The sequence below is a fragment of the Leishmania mexicana genome, chromosome 31 (genome assembly GCF_000234665.1).
Source record: "Leishmania mexicana MHOM/GT/2001/U1103 complete genome, chromosome 31".
Classification (NCBI taxonomy): Eukaryota; Euglenozoa; class Kinetoplastea; order Trypanosomatida; family Trypanosomatidae; genus Leishmania; species Leishmania mexicana.
Genome location: NC_018335.1, coordinates 1088792 through 1105689, shown reverse-complemented (window position 1 = coordinate 1105689; position 16898 = coordinate 1088792). Strand labels below are relative to the sequence as shown.

Here is a 16898-nt window from a genome sequence, read left to right as displayed (position 1 = left end):
TTCGCCGTTCGCCGTCGACGCTCAGAGACGCGCACACGAGAGCGACATGCGCGTTACCACGACAACGTCTCCTGCATCTTCTCTTCCCCTCTCATGCTTTTCTTTTTTTCGTCCCACTCTCGCAGAGGTGATTTTCGTGACCTCGTCGCCTTTCCCATTTGGCTGCTCACGACGGACAGTGCCCTCTCCCCTACACCCTACCCTGTCCTATCCCTCGCATTAGCCACCATCACCACCACACACTGGCGCATTGTCCTGTGCTCTGAAGGAGGCCCACGAGGAAAGAGGCCCGCATATCTCTCTCTCCCTCTTCAACACGTTTGTGCGCTGCAGGTGCTGCTGGTGTTGCTCACATCTTTGGCTTGTGTGCCCCTCTTCCTTCTCTTCCCTCGCTTCCCTCTCTCCGTCGCTTTCTGTCCGGCAACAAGCGGCCCACCCGTGCGGGGGCACAGCCAGTGGAGGGGTTGTACCAGGGAAAAAGCGCCGAGAAGGTGTCCCAGCTTATTTGTGGATTACAGGTATCGTGATGGAGGCAGTAGGCACATCATCGAGTGATGGTGTGGCAGCCACTGGGTCACTGGAACGGTGCAGCGACTCTGACCCGGGGCATGCCATAAACGTCCTTGCGCCCAGCGGCGAGAGCGATTGCCACAGCCGCGGTGCTGGAGGGCAGTCTTACGCGGAAACAGTCAACGTGAACCCCACCTCTTCTAGCTTTCGCTCTTCGCCTCGAGTGGAAGTACAGGAGACCAATAATGCCGGTGCGTTTGTTGTCGCTCCTGCTGCCGCGGCCAGGGCGTCGGAGGTGCTCACCTTGGAGCTTCTTGGTGGGCCTGCCGGCTGCCAAAGCTCCACCAGGGAAGCGCCTGCTGCAGGTCCTGCGTATGCAGAGAAAGCTGCCACCGCAGCGGCTTCTACTGAGCGTTCGAAGGAGGCGACCGCCCCCTCTGAGCTTTCTGCTGCGGCGAATATCGCCCCCCTCTCCTCGCCCTCTCGCGAAGTGCTGTCGAGCGCGCGAGCCTCGAACTCGGCTTTTCGAGACTCAGTCGCGGCGGCTTCTGGGCACCTTTTAGCCCCCCCGGCAGGCGCGGAGAGTAGTGGAGTGCCTCTCTCGGTGCTCACCACAGCTCCTGCGGACCCTCTCGTCGGAGCTGCGGCAGAATCAGCCACATCGCAGTTACACCAGGCGACGACCTTGTCGCATGTTAAAGGCGACACTGCTGCCGGTCTGCAAACGGCAGCAGCCGGCGATGTCGCCGATCAGTCCCCCATTGCCAAAAGACCAGCTGCAAAAGCGGAGGGGTCACCAAGGCCACTGACGCGAGCTGCATCCCTCTCCGCTGCGCGTGTGAGGCGGCAGGGCGTAGGTCGTGAGCACCACTCGTCCCCCGCGACACCGTCGAAGCAAACAAGCAAGGGTAGAAGCGCCACGCCCGAGTGCGCCGCTGCGCTGCTGCGCTGCATACTGGGCACTGCCACGCCTGCGGACAGAGCGGCGGCTGATGCGCGCAAGGGCGGGGCGGTCTCCACAGCACCACTTCCCATCTCCACGCTTGACTTACCCGTCGGGCTGCTTCTCCTGTACTGCGCCGCCGAGGAGATGTGCGCCACGTTGGAAGGCGGCGCGACTCCCTCGGCCTCCTCCGTCTCGACCTACTCGCTGCTTTACATTTTGGAGCAGATCTCCGACTTTCGGCGCCGCGATCACCGGCAAGCGGCACTAAAGCAGGCCAGCGAGCTGGAGCGTGCGAAATGCGAGGAGCTCTACGAAGCGGCGGAAAAGAAGCGCGCTTTGGCCGAGGCCCAACGAGCCGCGCACGCACAGGCGGTAGAGCAGGAGGAGCTTGGCGCCTGTACGTTCCGCCCAGCTTTGTCGAAGGTGGCGCGGCGTATGGAGGCCAAGGGCGCGAAGCACTTTATGGAGAAGTGTATGGCATGGAAGGTGGAGGCGGATCGCCGGCTGCGCCAGAGGTGCAACCACCTTGCTGAGATGGAGGCGGAGCAGCGGGCTGCGGCCGCAGCGCAGAGCGGCATGTTGACACCTGGCAAAGCGGTCACGGAGGGAAGCCGACGCCTACTGGCACAGCCGAGCGTACAAGAGCGACTCAAGTCCCGACCGTGCTTATGGGAGGTGAAACGGGCAAGTGAGAGTCCACAGGAGGGTGGGGTGGGTGTATTTGTGCCCACGCATGTGCTAACCGACACCGCAACATCGTCTCCGCGGCTGCTCGGCGCACCGATCACTTCCTCGACAGCGGAGGAGCAGGAGGCTGTCTTGCGCGAGTTGCGCCGGCCCGGCACTGAGGCAGAACCGTCAGGCGATCTACCGCAGCAGCTGCCGCAGAACACGTCTACCTCTCGCGTGTCCAAAAACAGTGGGGACACCGTGAAGGGGTTCCTGAGCCGTGTCGAGCAGGATGCGGAGCGTCGCGAACAGACCGTGGCGAAACTGCAGGCACGGTACCACAACCCCGACACGGAACTCTTCGAGGGTGGAACAGAGCGACCATTTTTTCGCCCCAACGCGATGCCGATGGGGTGGGAGGACGGGCACCGCGTGAGCTACGACGATCTGCCCAAGGCGAAGCAGAAAGATTTTCGTGCAGAGCTGCGACGAGCTGGGCTCGACTTTGTGCTGACGCATTACCTGCGAGAGCGGCGGAGAGAGAAGCAGCAGAACGTCACCGGCAGCGGTCGGGGGTCGTCGGTAGCGCCGCAGGGCGATGGCCCCGGCGTCGCTGAGGGGAACACAGCACCTTGGCACTCCACCTCGTCGCAGTCGCCTGGACACGCCATGACAGTGGCGCATCAGGCGCGGTTCATGGCGTCGCTTGAGGCGGCGCTGGCGCGCAAGCAGAAGAACTGGGAGCGCCTGCGAGCGCAGGCGACGGCGGAGGAAACTTTCCACCCGCAAATCAGCAAGCGGTCAGCGAGGATGGCGCTTCACAAGACAGGTGGCACGCCTATCTATGAGCGTTCAACGAAGCTCAAGAGGAGGGACAGCGCGGAAGGTGCTCAGTCGGAGAAGTCACAGGGGCAACCCTCTTCACCTGTTCACAGAGATCGGCCGCTGCCCGAGGTGGCGCAGTTTTTTCTCGATCGAAGCGGGAAGTGGATGGAGTCACGGGAGCGGCGGCTCCAGCATCTCGCAGAGATGGAGGAGGAGCGGCGCCGCGCTGAGTGCACCTTCACCCCGAATCGGTACTTCGGGGACGCGTACGAGAGGGCAGAGGTTTCTCTTGGCATGGAGGTGAGTCGGACGGGTGCGTCGTCACATACAGACTCACTGGTAACGCCAGACGCGGCTGGTAGCGATGCCGAGGGCTACCGAGACATTTCTCAGTCCCGCGTGCCGCTGCAGGATCTGATGGCATCGGCAGCTGACGTGCGCGTGATGAATGAGCTGGAGTTGCTCCGCTCCAGTGCCGCCTACCGCGATGAACGCTTCGTGCAGGCTGTTTGCGAGCGAAGCGGGCTGACCGACACGAGGCGAGCCATGGCAAACCTGTCTCTCCAGTCTGCACCGCGCCTCACCAGAAGCCGCAAGGACGCGTGGGAAGCATCGAGACCGCCTCACCAGTCTTCCGCGACTCTGTTCCAGTCGCCCCTCTCCCCTATTCCCCAGAGATCCAACCGGCCATCCGCCTCGCCATACGCGCTGCCGCGCCGGGACACCCTCACACCGTTCTCGTCCTTCCACGACAGCGCGCCGAAGTCGGGGCCAACACTCACGCAAAACGAGTCGGCGCAGACGCCGATGCCTCGCTCCGTAGCCGGGGACGTTACAGCGGCTCGCTCTGGCGCTCGCGATTTTGCACTGAGTTTTCCACCCGTGGAGGACCCGTGGGCGGCGCTCGACGCGCAGACCGACGCTATCCTGAAGCGTCATGGGCGCTAGCAAAGGAAGATGAAAGGTGGTGGCGTCTATTGGGTATCCGCACCCTGTCCTTGCCATCATCCTCATGTTGTTACTCAGGCTCTCTTGTGTGTGCGTGTGCGCTTGTATATATGTTTGTTTTTCTTCCGGCGTCTGTGCAGATCGGCTGCTGCTGATCGCTTGAGCTATCTCACTACAGTCTACTAGAGACACCGAGGCGCTTGCACCTCCGCAGTGGCTACCAACCGCCGACAAGCGAAAGAGAAGGCAAAGAAGGGCCACTGCCAACGGCTTCTTGCCGTTCTTCTCCCTTGCACTTACATGTGTGTGTTGTGTGTGTTGTGTGCAAGTCGAAGAGGAGGAGGAGGGGGGGCGAGGGCAGCGTGCGCGTGTCTCTGTCTCTGTCTTTCTCTCTCTGTATGTGTGCATGTTGCGGAGGCTGGTTGCTGAGTTGGACAGGGCGGCATCATCTGCGTGTCATCTGGTTTATCTCCTCCCGGTGCCTTTGTCCCCGCTCGCGCTCTCTCTCGCTCTCGCTGGCTCAGTCGTCAAATCGAGGGCCCGTTCTGCACGGCAGGCCTGTCATGTACTGTCGCACCCCCTTTACCGCAGCTTCCTCGCTCCTTCCCTCGAGAGCTCCGCTTTCAGCGAAGTGCAAACCCCCACCCCCAAGTGCAGTCCGCGCTTCTAGGCCGACCTTCACCGTACCTCACGTGATCTGTGCGCTCGCGTAGAGGCGATGGTGAAGGAATGAGGTGGCGAAACGGAGAGAGAAAAGGCCGTCGAGAAAGCTCATCAGCGGCGGAGATCGCCATTGAGGCGCACCAGAGGGCAATGCTGTCTTGCTCTTTCTAAGGCCTCCCCCCTCTCTGTGTCGGTGCACACGTACTACAATTGCTTGGTGCAACGCCTCTCCGCCGTGCAGGTACACATCTCCCTCTTGTACGCAGGGGCCCGGCAACCACACAAACATACACAGAAGAGCAGCAAGAGCGGTTGGTGCGTCTTCGACGTTCTTCCCCCTCCCATCCAGGCCCCTTCCTCCATCCCCCGTTTCCATCCTTTCTCAACATCCTTCGCCGTCTGCCGCCCGCTCCTCGCGCTCTTCGCCTTGCTTCATCCTCTGCGCAAGTCGACATAGTGATTGATGACGCTGGGTTGCATCGCCTCTCTCTCTCGCCCCCCTCCCTCCTCCCCCCACACGCCTGTTTCATTGTCCTCTCCCCTTTCCTTCGCTGGTTTCATTTGGCTTCAGTCTATCGCGGTTTCTTTGCCTATACACTCTCTAGTCACCCGCGTGCCGAGCAAAGGTCCACTCTACCACCAGGCCCCTTACGCGCACAACAGCAGCAGCATCGACAGGCAGACGGACCCGCCCCCCCCCCATACACACACAGGACCGCCTCATATCCGCTCTCACAGGTACACGGTGGAGAGAGAGAAGGTGCCGACAGCACGCTCTCTTTTCTTTTTTCTCCTTTTGTACTCCACATTGCGTGCGCAGGCCAAGGGGTCAGTTGCGCATTCGACCGAGAGGCTGTAGGTATCTGATCTTCGCTCTTCACATAGCCCTCTATCTACGCAGTCAACCACCAAGCTGAAAGACTGCCGTTGCAGTGTTCTGTAGCGAAAGAAGATAACTCGTCAATGTCGTCCCCACCACCGCCGCGTAATATCGAGGCGGACCTCCACAAGAATGAAGAAGAGGATCCCGCGCCGGAGGTGGACGATGCCGACATCCCGGTAGACCCACTGCTCACGCTGCTGTATATCCGTCACACGCTGACTTCGCCGTGGAGCTCCTCTGAGGAGCGAGAGACGGCCAAGGCGGCGATGATGGAGGAGATGGAGAAGCACAACATGGCACCCTACATCCGCTTAGTCTGCGAGGCTCTCGGGGTCCCGCTCGATGAGTCGAAGCTGGCAGAGATGGACGCCATCAACGCCAAGAAGGTGGCTGCCTTCGACGCGCGGCTGAAGGATGCGGTTGACAACCTCGGCGACACGGAGGTGCGCGATGTGCTACAGGCCAAGTGTGATCACTACGCCCGCATTGGAGACCTCGAGATGTGCATGAAGACGAACGAGGAGTGCGCCGCCAAGACGCTCGCGACAGGCCCGAAGCTGGACCTGTACTTCCAGCGCATTCGTCTCGGCATTGCCTTTTCCGACAACGATATTGCCGCCAAGGGTATCACGGACGCACATCGTCTCATGAAGGACGGCGACTGGGAGCGCCGCAACCGCCTGCGCGTGTACGAGGGCATCTACCACGTGTTTATTCGCGACTTCGAGCGTGGGTCGGCGCTGCTGCTCGACTCCATCACGACGTTTGCGGCTGGCGAGCTGCTGACGTTTCAGGACTTCGTTTTCATTACCGTAGTCGCAAGTCTCCCGGTCCTCAGCCGGCCGGAGCTGCGCAAGCGTATCGTGTATAGTCCCGAGGTTAACCGCACCGGCGTCGACGATGTGCGGGAGTTGGTGAACTCGATCTACGACTGCCAGTACAACAAGGTGTTCCCCAATCTGGAGGTGGTGTGCCAGCATCTGCGCAAGGTTGTCTACCTCTCTCCGCACGTGAGCTACTTCTTCCGCGAGATGCGGGTGCTCATCTTCACGCAGTTCCTGGATTCATACAGCAGTGTCACGCTGGAGTCGATGGGTTCGGCCTTCGGTATTCCGGTGCCGGCGCTGGACAGTATGTTGTGCACGCTGATCTCCAACGAGCGCATCGCGTGCAAGGTCGACCGCGTCGACGGCAGTGTCGAGACATACCGCGGCGACACGACGAACTTCGACTACCACCGTATTGTGAAGAGCGGCGACCTGCTGCTGAACCGCATTCAGAAGCTCTCTCGGCTGGTGGACATGTAGAGAAGGCGCGCTGTCGTGCTGCGTGTGGCATTCGTGTCTGTTGGGTCCAATGCCGATGCGCGTGCGCCTGTGTGTTGACGTGCAGAAGATGTTTGTGGACGTGCGCGTGTGTGTGGCTGGCAGAGAGAACGGATGTTGGAAAGACGAGGTACCCGCAAGTGGATTGTGGTTTGAAAGGGGACAGAGCTCGTTAGAGACCGGGAGGGGGGAGAGGGGCGAGGGGACGGAAGACACGTACGGCCGCGTGAAAGCGAAGGCGAAGGTGCGTTACTCCGGGGTGACCCTTGGAAGACATTGACACGCGCACACAGAGGCTCGACAAGGGATCCCCGAGGTGACAGATAGCTCCCCCCTCCCCTTCTGTTATCACCCGCCCTGTCTCACGCCACCGTCTCACCGGCATCCGTGAACCTTTCCTCCAGTGCTACCACATTCTCTCGTGCCTTTTCTCTTTCTCTGGCGTGCCTCACTCTTGTTGTCTACATGCCAGAGAAGCACAGTGGTATGCTGGAGGGAGAGAAGGGGAGATGGCGGGGAGGAAAGCGGAGGAGGGGTGGCACGCACGGCTGTGCCAGGGTGTCCCCTGCTGCCCTTTTTCATCATCTCCCCTTCGATTTCGTTTTTGTTTTGTTCGTCAAGTTGATGTGCGTGGTTGGCGCCGGCGTATGTTGTAGAGGCTCCAACACGCGTTGAATCGAAAGCACGTATTAGCAGAAACACGAAGTGAGGGGTGGCGTGGTGGCGGTGGTGATGGGGAAGCGACGAGGAGACGGACTCGGGTAACGAGAGGGCGGCCCTGCAACGGCGTTTTGCGTGCAGGGTCGAGTGGGCCTAGTGTCTCTCCCTCATCTTGCATATCCTCTCATCTCAGCAGCTCTCACCCCCTCTCGGTGCGTATGTGCAGCGGGTCTGCCTCGATTCCGCTCGCCGTCCATCTGCGGTGAAGGCGAGCAGGAGGTATGACACACACACACACACACACACACACACACACGCGATACGCAGCACTCTTGGCGAATACGTGCGGAGGGTTTTTTGTGTTTGGTACGATGTGTGCGGCCTGAAGGCACCGGCGGCGTTGATGCCGCCTTCCCTCGGCTGCTACGTCTTCATACACGTACATATATATGTGTGTGCGTAAGGTATGTGCACGTGCATGTCTGTGGGTGTCTACATCCCTCCCTCTCTCTCGCTGCTCACTTTTTACGCTTTCCGGTGCCGTCTCGCCGCCTTTGCGCCTGTACTCGGCCCATTCCCTCGCATTTGGCCGACGCACGGCGTACACGCACACGCGCGCCTCTCTGTCTCTGCCTCTTTCTCCGCCTTCTCTACATGAAGGAAACATATTTCACTTTGTTGTGTGCGTGTGTGGTACTGCTGACCTCGTCTTACACTTCCGCCGGCACATCGTACGTCTGTCGCAACCCGCGACCCCTCTCATCGACGCGTGCCGGCCTCCTTTCGCAGACCGCAACGGAGTCTGCCGCTCCTCCCTCCACATACTCACAGACTCATACCGACAGTGGGTAATGGCCAAGAGCACAGTGAAGCGCAAGGCGACACCGTCGTCCCTCCGCAAAAAGAAGGCGCAACAGCGCATTCGAAAGCAGATACGCACCAAGTTGCAGAAGAAGAAGCCGAGCTGGAAGACGGCACTTGCGAAGGTGTACACGGGCGGGGCCAACACGCTGAAGGACAAGAAGAAGGATAGCCGCAAGCGCGTCCACAGCGGTGACGACGACGGCGATGACGAGGAGAACACCTTCAATTTCAAGCGCGACGGCGATGACGAGGATGGCGAGGTGCAAAGCGATGTCGACGAGGAGAAGGAGGAGCGGCTGAATCAGCGCGACCCGCTCGAGACGCAGTTGTTTCTCAAGAACCTGCCGCTTGATACAAGTGAGGAGGAGCTGATGACGTACTTCAAGACCCACTTTAGTGCCGTCAAGCGTGTACTGCTGGTGCGCAACCGTGCGAGCAAGGCGCTCTCCGGTACCGGCTTCGTGCACTGCGGCTCTGCGGAGGTGGCGGGAAAGATATTCGACTACGCCCAGCAGAACGCGCGTGAGTTGTCGGCGGTAGGACGAGAGGACATGAAGGCGCAGACCGAGAGCCTCTCCCATCACCAAGCGAAGCGGCTCATGCATAAGATGCGCACCGACTCCTTCGTTGTACGCGACCCGTTTCTCACGATGCGCGACACCAAGTTTACGGTGCTGCGCGTGCTATCGAGATCCGACACTCAGGAGGCGGTGAGTGCACAGCAGAAGAAGAAGAAGCGCACTAAGGTGGCAGCAGACGATCCGCGCAACTTGTACCTCTTGCAGGAGGGTCTGGTGCTGCCAGGCTCCGCCGCAGCGAAGGGTCTGCACCCGCGCTACCTGCAGATGATCGAGGACGACTATGCCGGGCGTAAGCAGCAGCTGACCAACAGCAACTACTTTGTTAGCAAGACGCGTCTTAGTGTGCGCAATCTGCCGCGCACCATGTCAGAGAACGACATGCGCCGCCTCTTTGCTGAGCAGGCGCGAGCATACCTGAAGAAGCACCCCGAGGACGCAGAAAAAGGCAAGTGGGGCAAGTACGGCCCCATCCGCAATGTGAAGCTGCTCAAGGACACGGCTGGCGTGTCGCGCGGGTACGGCTTCATCGAGTTTGTGAACCACAACGTAGCCCTCAACACACTCCGCATGCTGAACAACAACCCGACGGTATTCGGCGATCAGCGGCGACTTATGGTCTCCTTCGCTATTGAGAACATGAGCGCAGTGCAGAAGCTCCAGCGCATGAAGGAGCTGAAGCGTGCACGCTTGGCTCGCGGCTCGAGCAACGGCCGCGCGTCTGCCGTGTCGTCGAAGGCAAAGAAAAGCAGATAGTGCTTTTCGGGTGCTTGCATCGTACCAGCTTTGAAAGTGTGTATTGTTGGCTGTTGTTGCTCTGGCGTCGATCACGTGCATAATTTTAACAAGCGCATATGAGGAGGGCTAAGACAAGGAAAAGATGGAAGTGAAAGGCATGAGGAGGAGGTCGGTGAGGCATGCACCCCTGGACATGCTTGCACGCAGACACCGTTTTCTGTATCGGACGCGATGCAATGCACATGCTCTTGCTTGCATCCGCCCTCCCTCCCTCCCTCTCTCTGCTTCTCGCATCTCTTTTCCCCTGGCTCGCGTGTGCGTATCTGTGTCTTCTCTCTCCTTCGGACGATGCCCGCCGGTTTGCGGAGGACTTGTTGCGCATGCGCGCTTGTGTTCTTCTATTTTCACTCGTGTAATGCGCTCCGCTTATCCCCACCCCCGCCCCTCTCCTCTCTCGTGGCTTTCGCGTGCGCGTTTTCCCGTCGCAGAAGGCTCTCTCTGCGTGTGGTGTTGTAGGGGGACGCGCTCACGAATGCTGCTCTTTCCATCGCTGTGTAGTTTTGCCCACGGGAAGGGGAAGGCCATGGGCGCCTGTGTGTGCCGGTGCGACTGTGCATCTGTCTCTCCTCGAGATTTGGGAGCATGTTGAGACGGAAAGACGAGGACACACTCAGGCCAGAGGCCTCTTGCGCGCCTTCTCGGTGGTTACGGACGGCGACGCACAGAAGGGGTGCAGGACGTGCGTGTATATCTCTTCTAAGCAAACGACAATGACCAAACATGCACCACCTCACCGCGTCTCTTTGACGGCAAAGCCGGAAGACGCGGTGCCACACCACTTTTGCCTGTGTGCGTGTGCTTGACTACAGGGAAGGTTAAACGGTGCGTGGGTGAGCGCACCTCCGTAGAAGAGAGACAATGCCGTCGTCTCTCCGCCCCCCTCTCTCTCTCCAGTCTCGAGGTGGCCGAACCGGAACGGCGGTCTCCTCTTTTGTGCGGGTGCCCTCTTCCGCGACTACGGCAGTGTCCTCCCTGTGTATACATGCTACACTCTCCGCTGCTTTCGCATTCCCCTCCCCCTTCCCCTCCGCCGTCATTCACGCCTGCACTCTTCTCTATCGCGTTTCCGTAATGTGCACCTGCGCTTGCTCATTACTTTCTACAACCTCGCGCAACATGCATACACACACACACACACACAATCATGCATGTATATATATGTGGTCACATACGCACACGTCCACCTCCTCGCTTGCATGGGGTGCCTGTGTGTCACAACACTTTCCTTTTGCGCCCCTCCCCTTTCCCTCCGTCCTGCGACTCAAGTCTTTGTAAGAAAGAATAAGAAACAATACAAGGGGCAGTACAGACGCACCAACCGATCCGCCGCTCTCTCCCCTCGCGTGTTCGTGGGCATTGTACACGTGCCTGCGTGTGTGCGATCCGTTTGAGGGGTGCGCGCCCTCCTCAAGTCCGTTTTTGCTTGTTCGCGTATTCGTTACTCTCCCGTCTTATCGCGGCCTCGTTTTACCTTTTCATTCTCTCCTCTCCTCTCCACTCGCTTTTCCTCGTGGCAGCGCTCGCGTGCGCTTGAGTCTGTGCGGTTGTAGCGTCCTCCCCCCTTTCTCACTTTCTCAATCGTTCCCGCCATGTCCCATTCAACAGGGCCCGAAGCTCCGATTCCGTCGCTTGGGGGCGCTACAGCGGAGCGCCCGCCTCACAGCCGAGGTAGCCTGCCAACTTTCGCCCATTCAACCAGCCCCCATGATGCTGCAACCACGGCGTACCTGTCTTATCCAGCGGCTCCGTATTCAAGGCAGCCACAGCCTGGCTACCCGCCGTCGTTCCCTATGTACATGGGCGACACGAACGGGGGTAGCCTCGGTAACCATGCTGCCACGGCGGCATCGTCACTGGCGCCGTCTGGTTCATACGGCTTCGCGGCCGTGACTAGCCCGTCACCAGCCTATCCTGAGTACGGCGGGTATTCGCAGCAGCAGCAGCACGTGGCACTGACGCCGCCGCAGCCGCCACCGCCACCTCACCAGCAGCGGAACACCAATGCGTACATTCCGCGCGAGGCGGCGCGTGAGGAGGTCGTGGACGAGGCCATCGCGGCCACCTCGCAGCACTGGTTGCAAACACAGCTAAAGCGGGAGACGGAGAGGCGGTACGAGCAGCTGTACGGTAAGGTACAGCAGCCGGCGCACCGCGGCCACGAGGGGCAAAACGACGACGACGGTTACGCACGAGAGAACGCTGCTCGACATCTGTCGACTGCAGGTGCGGCCGCTGCGAGGGGCGGCACGGCGTCATTGATATCCTCTCGCGCGGCCCAGCGGCAGCACGTAGAGTTCCTGATCGGCTCACCCTGCCATGTGAAGAGGCTCGTGCTCCTCTTCCTCTCTACGCTGTTCGGCGTCCTTCCTCTCATGTCCACCTTTGCCTTCACGACGTTGCTTTGCGGGGTGGTGCTGCTGTACATCTCCGACTATCTTTGCTACCATCGCACCACTGTCTTAGTCCTGCTCGGCACCGCCGGCGTGTTCTCGGCGACGCTTCTCCTCTCTAACATCCACGCGGCGGCCACGTCGTTTGGCCCCATGCTAATGATTGCGGACTTGGGCGGCGTTCTCATGGTTGTGGTGGCGGCCGCTATCCAGCACTTTCGCTGGGTGCAGGAGACATTTCCAAATGTCCTGTGTGCGCTGGAGCGGTTCGTGTTCGCGGTTGGCCCTGTGCTCTGCCTGCCACCGCTGCTGACGACGATCACTGGCCTCGTCGGCTCCCGCCGCGCGCCGGTCTTCTTTTTCGTTGCGCTGTGCACGCTGCACCACTTCTTCTACTGCCCCCTCAAAAGCAGCTTTCTCGTGCTGGTGTCTCCGGAGAGTGCTGCTGGCGCCGCGGCGGCGTTGGTGCAGCCAGACCAGCAGCATCAGCACCTGGAGTCGGATGCCATGGGGGATGCTGGGGCCCACGCGAGACGGAGGGTCGTCGGTGACGGGGATGGTCAGGCGAAAGCCGCGCACGCGGGTGGTGACGGCGCCGGCGGCGTTGATGACGGGGCGTCTGTCGACTCGACCTCGTCCGCCTGCGGTGCGCCAATGCAACTGAATGAGCAGGTGGAGGCACTCGTCTTCAGCTGCCTTGTTTTGTTCCTTCCTGTCGCAGTGTACAACGCCTTCCAGAGCAACTGGGTGGACCACGCGATCGCGAATACGCTGAATTCGGTCGGCCTCGTCTGCGGAGGCATCGCGTACTTCTGCATTTCGCCACTGCACAGTCTCTGGTTCCTGGCGTCGCCGCCGGAAGAGACCTACTCGCTGTTGCAGCAGCTCGAATACGACCCGCTCGGGCTTCTTGACCTCGTCGCGGCCTTCCGCATACCCGTGCTGGCCACTGTCTCTATCGTTGGGGTGCATTGGGGCGCCTACCGCCTCCTCAACTCGCGCTACTCGTACCTGTTCTCTGGCGTTGCCTTCCCTTTCAACGCCATTCTGCTGCTGATTGCCTTCTACATCGCTGTGTACGTCGGCATCGAGATCAAGTGGCTCCTCGATGTCGACAGCCGCGGCGGCGACGTGACGAAGGGCAAGTATCTGCTGCGGCGCATGCCGGTGCTGCTTGGCAGCTGCGCGGTGTCCGTCATTCTGTGCGTCTTGACGAGTGCACCGGGTGTGCTCTACTTACCTAGTGTGCTCTCCATCATCGCCTTTAACGTGTTCCTCATGGACCGTACGAACGGCGGCCCGATGTTCACCTTCACTGTCTTCACTAGCCTGATGCTACTGTGGTGGATGTACCGCACGTACTCCTTCATCGTGATGGACCTGCGCGTTTTCGGTGAGACGACGGTAGTGCCAACGCCGGTGCTGGGGGTGAGCGTGCTGTGGTGCTACGTGCTCGGCTGCATGAGTTTCACTCTCTCCTTCTCGCCCAGCAAGACGCCAGTGACGATTGCTCTCTTCCTGCTTGCACTGCAGCTCACCTTCGTTGAGCACGTCCTCTACTCGCAGAAAGAGGAGGGCGCCTACCCGGCGGTGCTTGTCGTGCTCACGAGTGCGGTGGGCGTTGCCGTGCCGTGCCGCATGTACAGAAACGGCGCTCTGACGGTGTACTCGGCGGTGCTCATCGCGTCTTGCTTTGTCGCCAAGTTCTTCACTTTTCTGGTCGAAGTGACGAGTGCGTACTACGCAGCGGAGCTGACTGTGCGTGATGGGATGGAGACGGCCCGCGCATGGCTCCTCATGGCCGAGATCACGGGCGGGTGGTGGATCGCCCTCTTCGCCGGCTACCTCGTCGCCTCATTCGAGATTGAGCACCGCCGTCGCATCAAGATGGAGGCAGCGAGGAGGATGCTGTACACATACGCCACGCTGGCGCTGCTGCTGTCTCTGCTGACAATCCGCAACGTGCAGCGCGCTGCCTACGAATTTGTTACACAGAGCTACGTCGCAGAGTCGGAGCTGCTTCACATTGCCGCCGGCACGTGCTGTGCGACATACGCGCTTCTGACGATGCCCGTGTGGTGGCGGCTGAAGAGCCGCTACCCAGCGGTGTTTCCGCTTCGCGCCGTTTCCCGCTGCGCGGCGCTGTTGGGAGTGGTCCTGCTAGCCTTGCAGCCCACCCGGGTGGTGGGGGCGGAGGTGTCCGACTTCGACTACGATTTCGAGTACGCGGACAGGGGCCGGTACGCGGCGACCGTCGGCCTCATAATGGTGCTTGGTGCCCGGGTCTCATTTCTGCACTGCATCCCGTTCGCTGGCCGCTTTGTGTACTGGCTCGCGACAGCCGCGTTGTTGTCGCTCGGCATCACCGGGCTCGTGCAGGCCGCGCCAACCTTCAACTTCTACATCATGATGCTGGGCTTCGTCTTTCTGATTCTCCTCATGATCGATGTGGCGCACTATCGCGAGGTGAGCGGCACCGTGCTTATTGGAGTGTACGGCCTCTCCATTCTCACGATCCCGTTGTCTTTCCTGCAGCTCAACCGGTCTGTCGCGGCGCAGCAGGGGAAGCTGCGCTACTCGCCCAATCGCCTGATGATGCTGTGGGATATGTACGAGCAGGGAAGCCTGCGCCTCCTGGCGGTCATCGTCGTCATGCACCTGGGCTTGTCAGTGATGATCAACTGCCGCCTGAGAGGGCGGCCACTGCTCCCCAAGTGCCGGGAGATCAGCCACGAGGCCAGCCTGCCCCTTGGCGTCATCGCCAACTTCTCGACGGAGCTGTCTGTGGCGCTGCTGTGCGCCATCAATTTCTTCGGCAACGACAGTGAGCCAGCCTTGTACGTCCTGTCCTCGCTTCTTCTGCTGCTCTTCGTGGATGACGAAGTCATCTTCTTTGGACTCAAGGAGCACCACTTCCGCTACTTTGCTCCCACGGCGTGCTCCTTGACACTGCTGTGGTTGTGCACCATGTGGAACGCGTGGCGCACGGCGGCACCACAGGGTCTTCTTTCGCAACTGCGGTGGGAGACGTGGTCATTGGTGCAGGCCTCTGTCACATTGCCGGCGCAGATCTCGCTGCTGGTGCTCTTGTGGAAGGGTCGCAAGATGGGCAGTTCTCCCGGCTTCGTCGTCATTGGCTCCGTGCTGCTGAACCTGGTGTGCCTGCTGCTTGTGTCAGACAAGGCCGTGCAGTGGATGGCGATTGTGGGCATCTTTGGCCAGTGCGCACGTATCTTCGAAACGCATCTCCAGCCCACCACCACCTCCACACGGCGCCGTCACCACAGCGCCTACTAAGTGCGGGCGTTTTTCCAGTAAAAGGAGGGAGGATAAGGAGAAACACACATACATATACATACATAGACAGGCCTTCCTCACACCTCCACCGGCTTTCCAGGCCAGCACCACCACCCGCGAAAACAGCGGCATGGGTGTGTGTGCGTATATGTTTGTGTGTGTATGTGTGTGCTTGTCACACGTAGAGTCAAGCACCTGCCATGGCGTCGGAGGAGCGCGCGCCGTCGCCGTCCCTTCACGTCCTCTTCAAGCTGTTCGTTCCGTGTTCGGTGAATATCTGGAGTCGTTCCGTCTTCGAGGGAGCCGCGGATGGGTGCGTGATGGCGAGGAGGAGGTATCTGCTTTTCTTTGACCCGTCCGTGTGAGGTGTAGACTAGTTTTGTGTGTTGGTACGATGTGGTGCCTTGAGAAACCCCTCCCCCTTCCTCGCTCTCTGTCTTTTGTTCCTTGTGCTTCTTGCCTCGCTTCGTTCTTTCTCGCTAACCCCACGCCAGCCTTTCAAGCGCCTGCGGTGGCCGCCGCCGCTGTGCATGTCTGTGCTTGAGTGCGCTCGTGTGCCCAGTTTTGGCTGTGACACACACACACACAGAGACACACACAGACGAACAGAGACAATATATGCGGCGCTTTTTTAGGAGAGAGGAGCGGAGGAGGACACCGTGGCTGGGTTGCCTTCTGCTCGTGTGCTTACACGCAGCTCTTCCCTTTCTGTGTGCATGTGTGTGTGTTATGTGTGTCGGTTGTTTTGATGAGAAGTGTGTGGCTACGGTTGCGTGAATAAACGGAACTCGTTGTTGGCCTGGCGCACATCTTGCGAGGATGGCGCAAGTGAACCGAATACCGAACAAAGGAACGACATATGTGAGGGGCGTGACTTGGGTGGTTGGCAGACCGTCTGAGGGTGCCCATACGTTGTAGCACTCCTCCTCTCTCATGCATCCTCAATGCCACGTCCCACGATCTGTGTGCGTGCGTGTATCTGTGTGCCTTTCTGTGCTACCCTTGCGTCGAACGCTCCACTATGCACACGCTTTTGCCTCGCGGCGGTGCGGACGTCGTGCCTGTCGGTTCTCCCTTGCAAACGTGTTGGCCGTATCGGATGCATAGGGGCCGGGGGAGGGTGGCAGGGGAGGGGCAGGGAGGCGATGAAAACGGTTCATGGGCACACATGAGTGGCTGCACCCGTCGCTTGCGCATTTGCAAGCGCTGTGCACGCAGGCGAAATGCGTGGCGGCAGCATCCCTCTTCACAGGTGCACACCGCGCTCATCTGTATGTGCTGGCGACTTTTCTCACGCTCGCGCACCGTGTGTGATCGTCTCTGCTCCACAGTGCGCACACACAAACACGAGCGCCTGCTTCTTGTCTCTGCTTCTCTTCGTTTTCAGCCAAACCACTTTCCCCCTTCCTCCCGTCCACGGCGGGTGCACGCTCACCCACCCCGCCCACTAAGCACAGGTGCCGTGACCACAACGAAAAGGTAGCGGCCTTACCGCGGTGGCGAAGGCGTCAACGCTGCCACACGCCACCGGCTCGTGGCTCG

The 16898-nt window shown here is 60.2% G+C and overlaps 4 protein-coding genes across 4 annotated transcripts; all 4 read left to right on the top strand.

Moving 5' to 3' along the window:
• Nucleotides 1-526: 526 nt before the first annotated feature.
• Nucleotides 527-3898, top strand: LMXM_31_2830 (conserved hypothetical protein; the record flags this gene model as incomplete). Its single annotated transcript, XM_003878081.1, has 1 exon — nucleotides 527-3898. One exon carries the CDS (start codon nucleotides 527-529, stop codon nucleotides 3896-3898), a length of 3372 nt encoding a protein of 1123 aa, XP_003878130.1.
• A 1626-nt stretch (nucleotides 3899-5524) lies between these two features.
• On the top strand, nucleotides 5525-6751 carry LMXM_31_2820 (proteasome regulatory non-ATP-ase subunit,putative; the record flags this gene model as incomplete). Its single annotated transcript, XM_003878080.1, has 1 exon — nucleotides 5525-6751. The coding sequence occupies one exon, from the start codon at nucleotides 5525-5527 to the stop codon at nucleotides 6749-6751; it is 1227 nt and encodes a 408-aa protein (XP_003878129.1).
• A 1529-nt stretch (nucleotides 6752-8280) lies between these two features.
• On the top strand, nucleotides 8281-9627 carry LMXM_31_2810 (putative RNA-binding protein; the record flags this gene model as incomplete). Its single annotated transcript, XM_003878079.1, has 1 exon — nucleotides 8281-9627. The coding sequence occupies one exon, from the start codon at nucleotides 8281-8283 to the stop codon at nucleotides 9625-9627; it is 1347 nt and encodes a 448-aa protein (XP_003878128.1).
• A 1631-nt stretch (nucleotides 9628-11258) lies between these two features.
• On the top strand, nucleotides 11259-15356 carry LMXM_31_2800 (conserved hypothetical protein; the record flags this gene model as incomplete). The annotated part of the gene is made up of 1 exon (XM_003878078.1): nucleotides 11259-15356. One exon carries the CDS (start codon nucleotides 11259-11261, stop codon nucleotides 15354-15356), a length of 4098 nt encoding a protein of 1365 aa, XP_003878127.1.
• Nucleotides 15357-16898: the final 1542 nt, after the last annotated feature.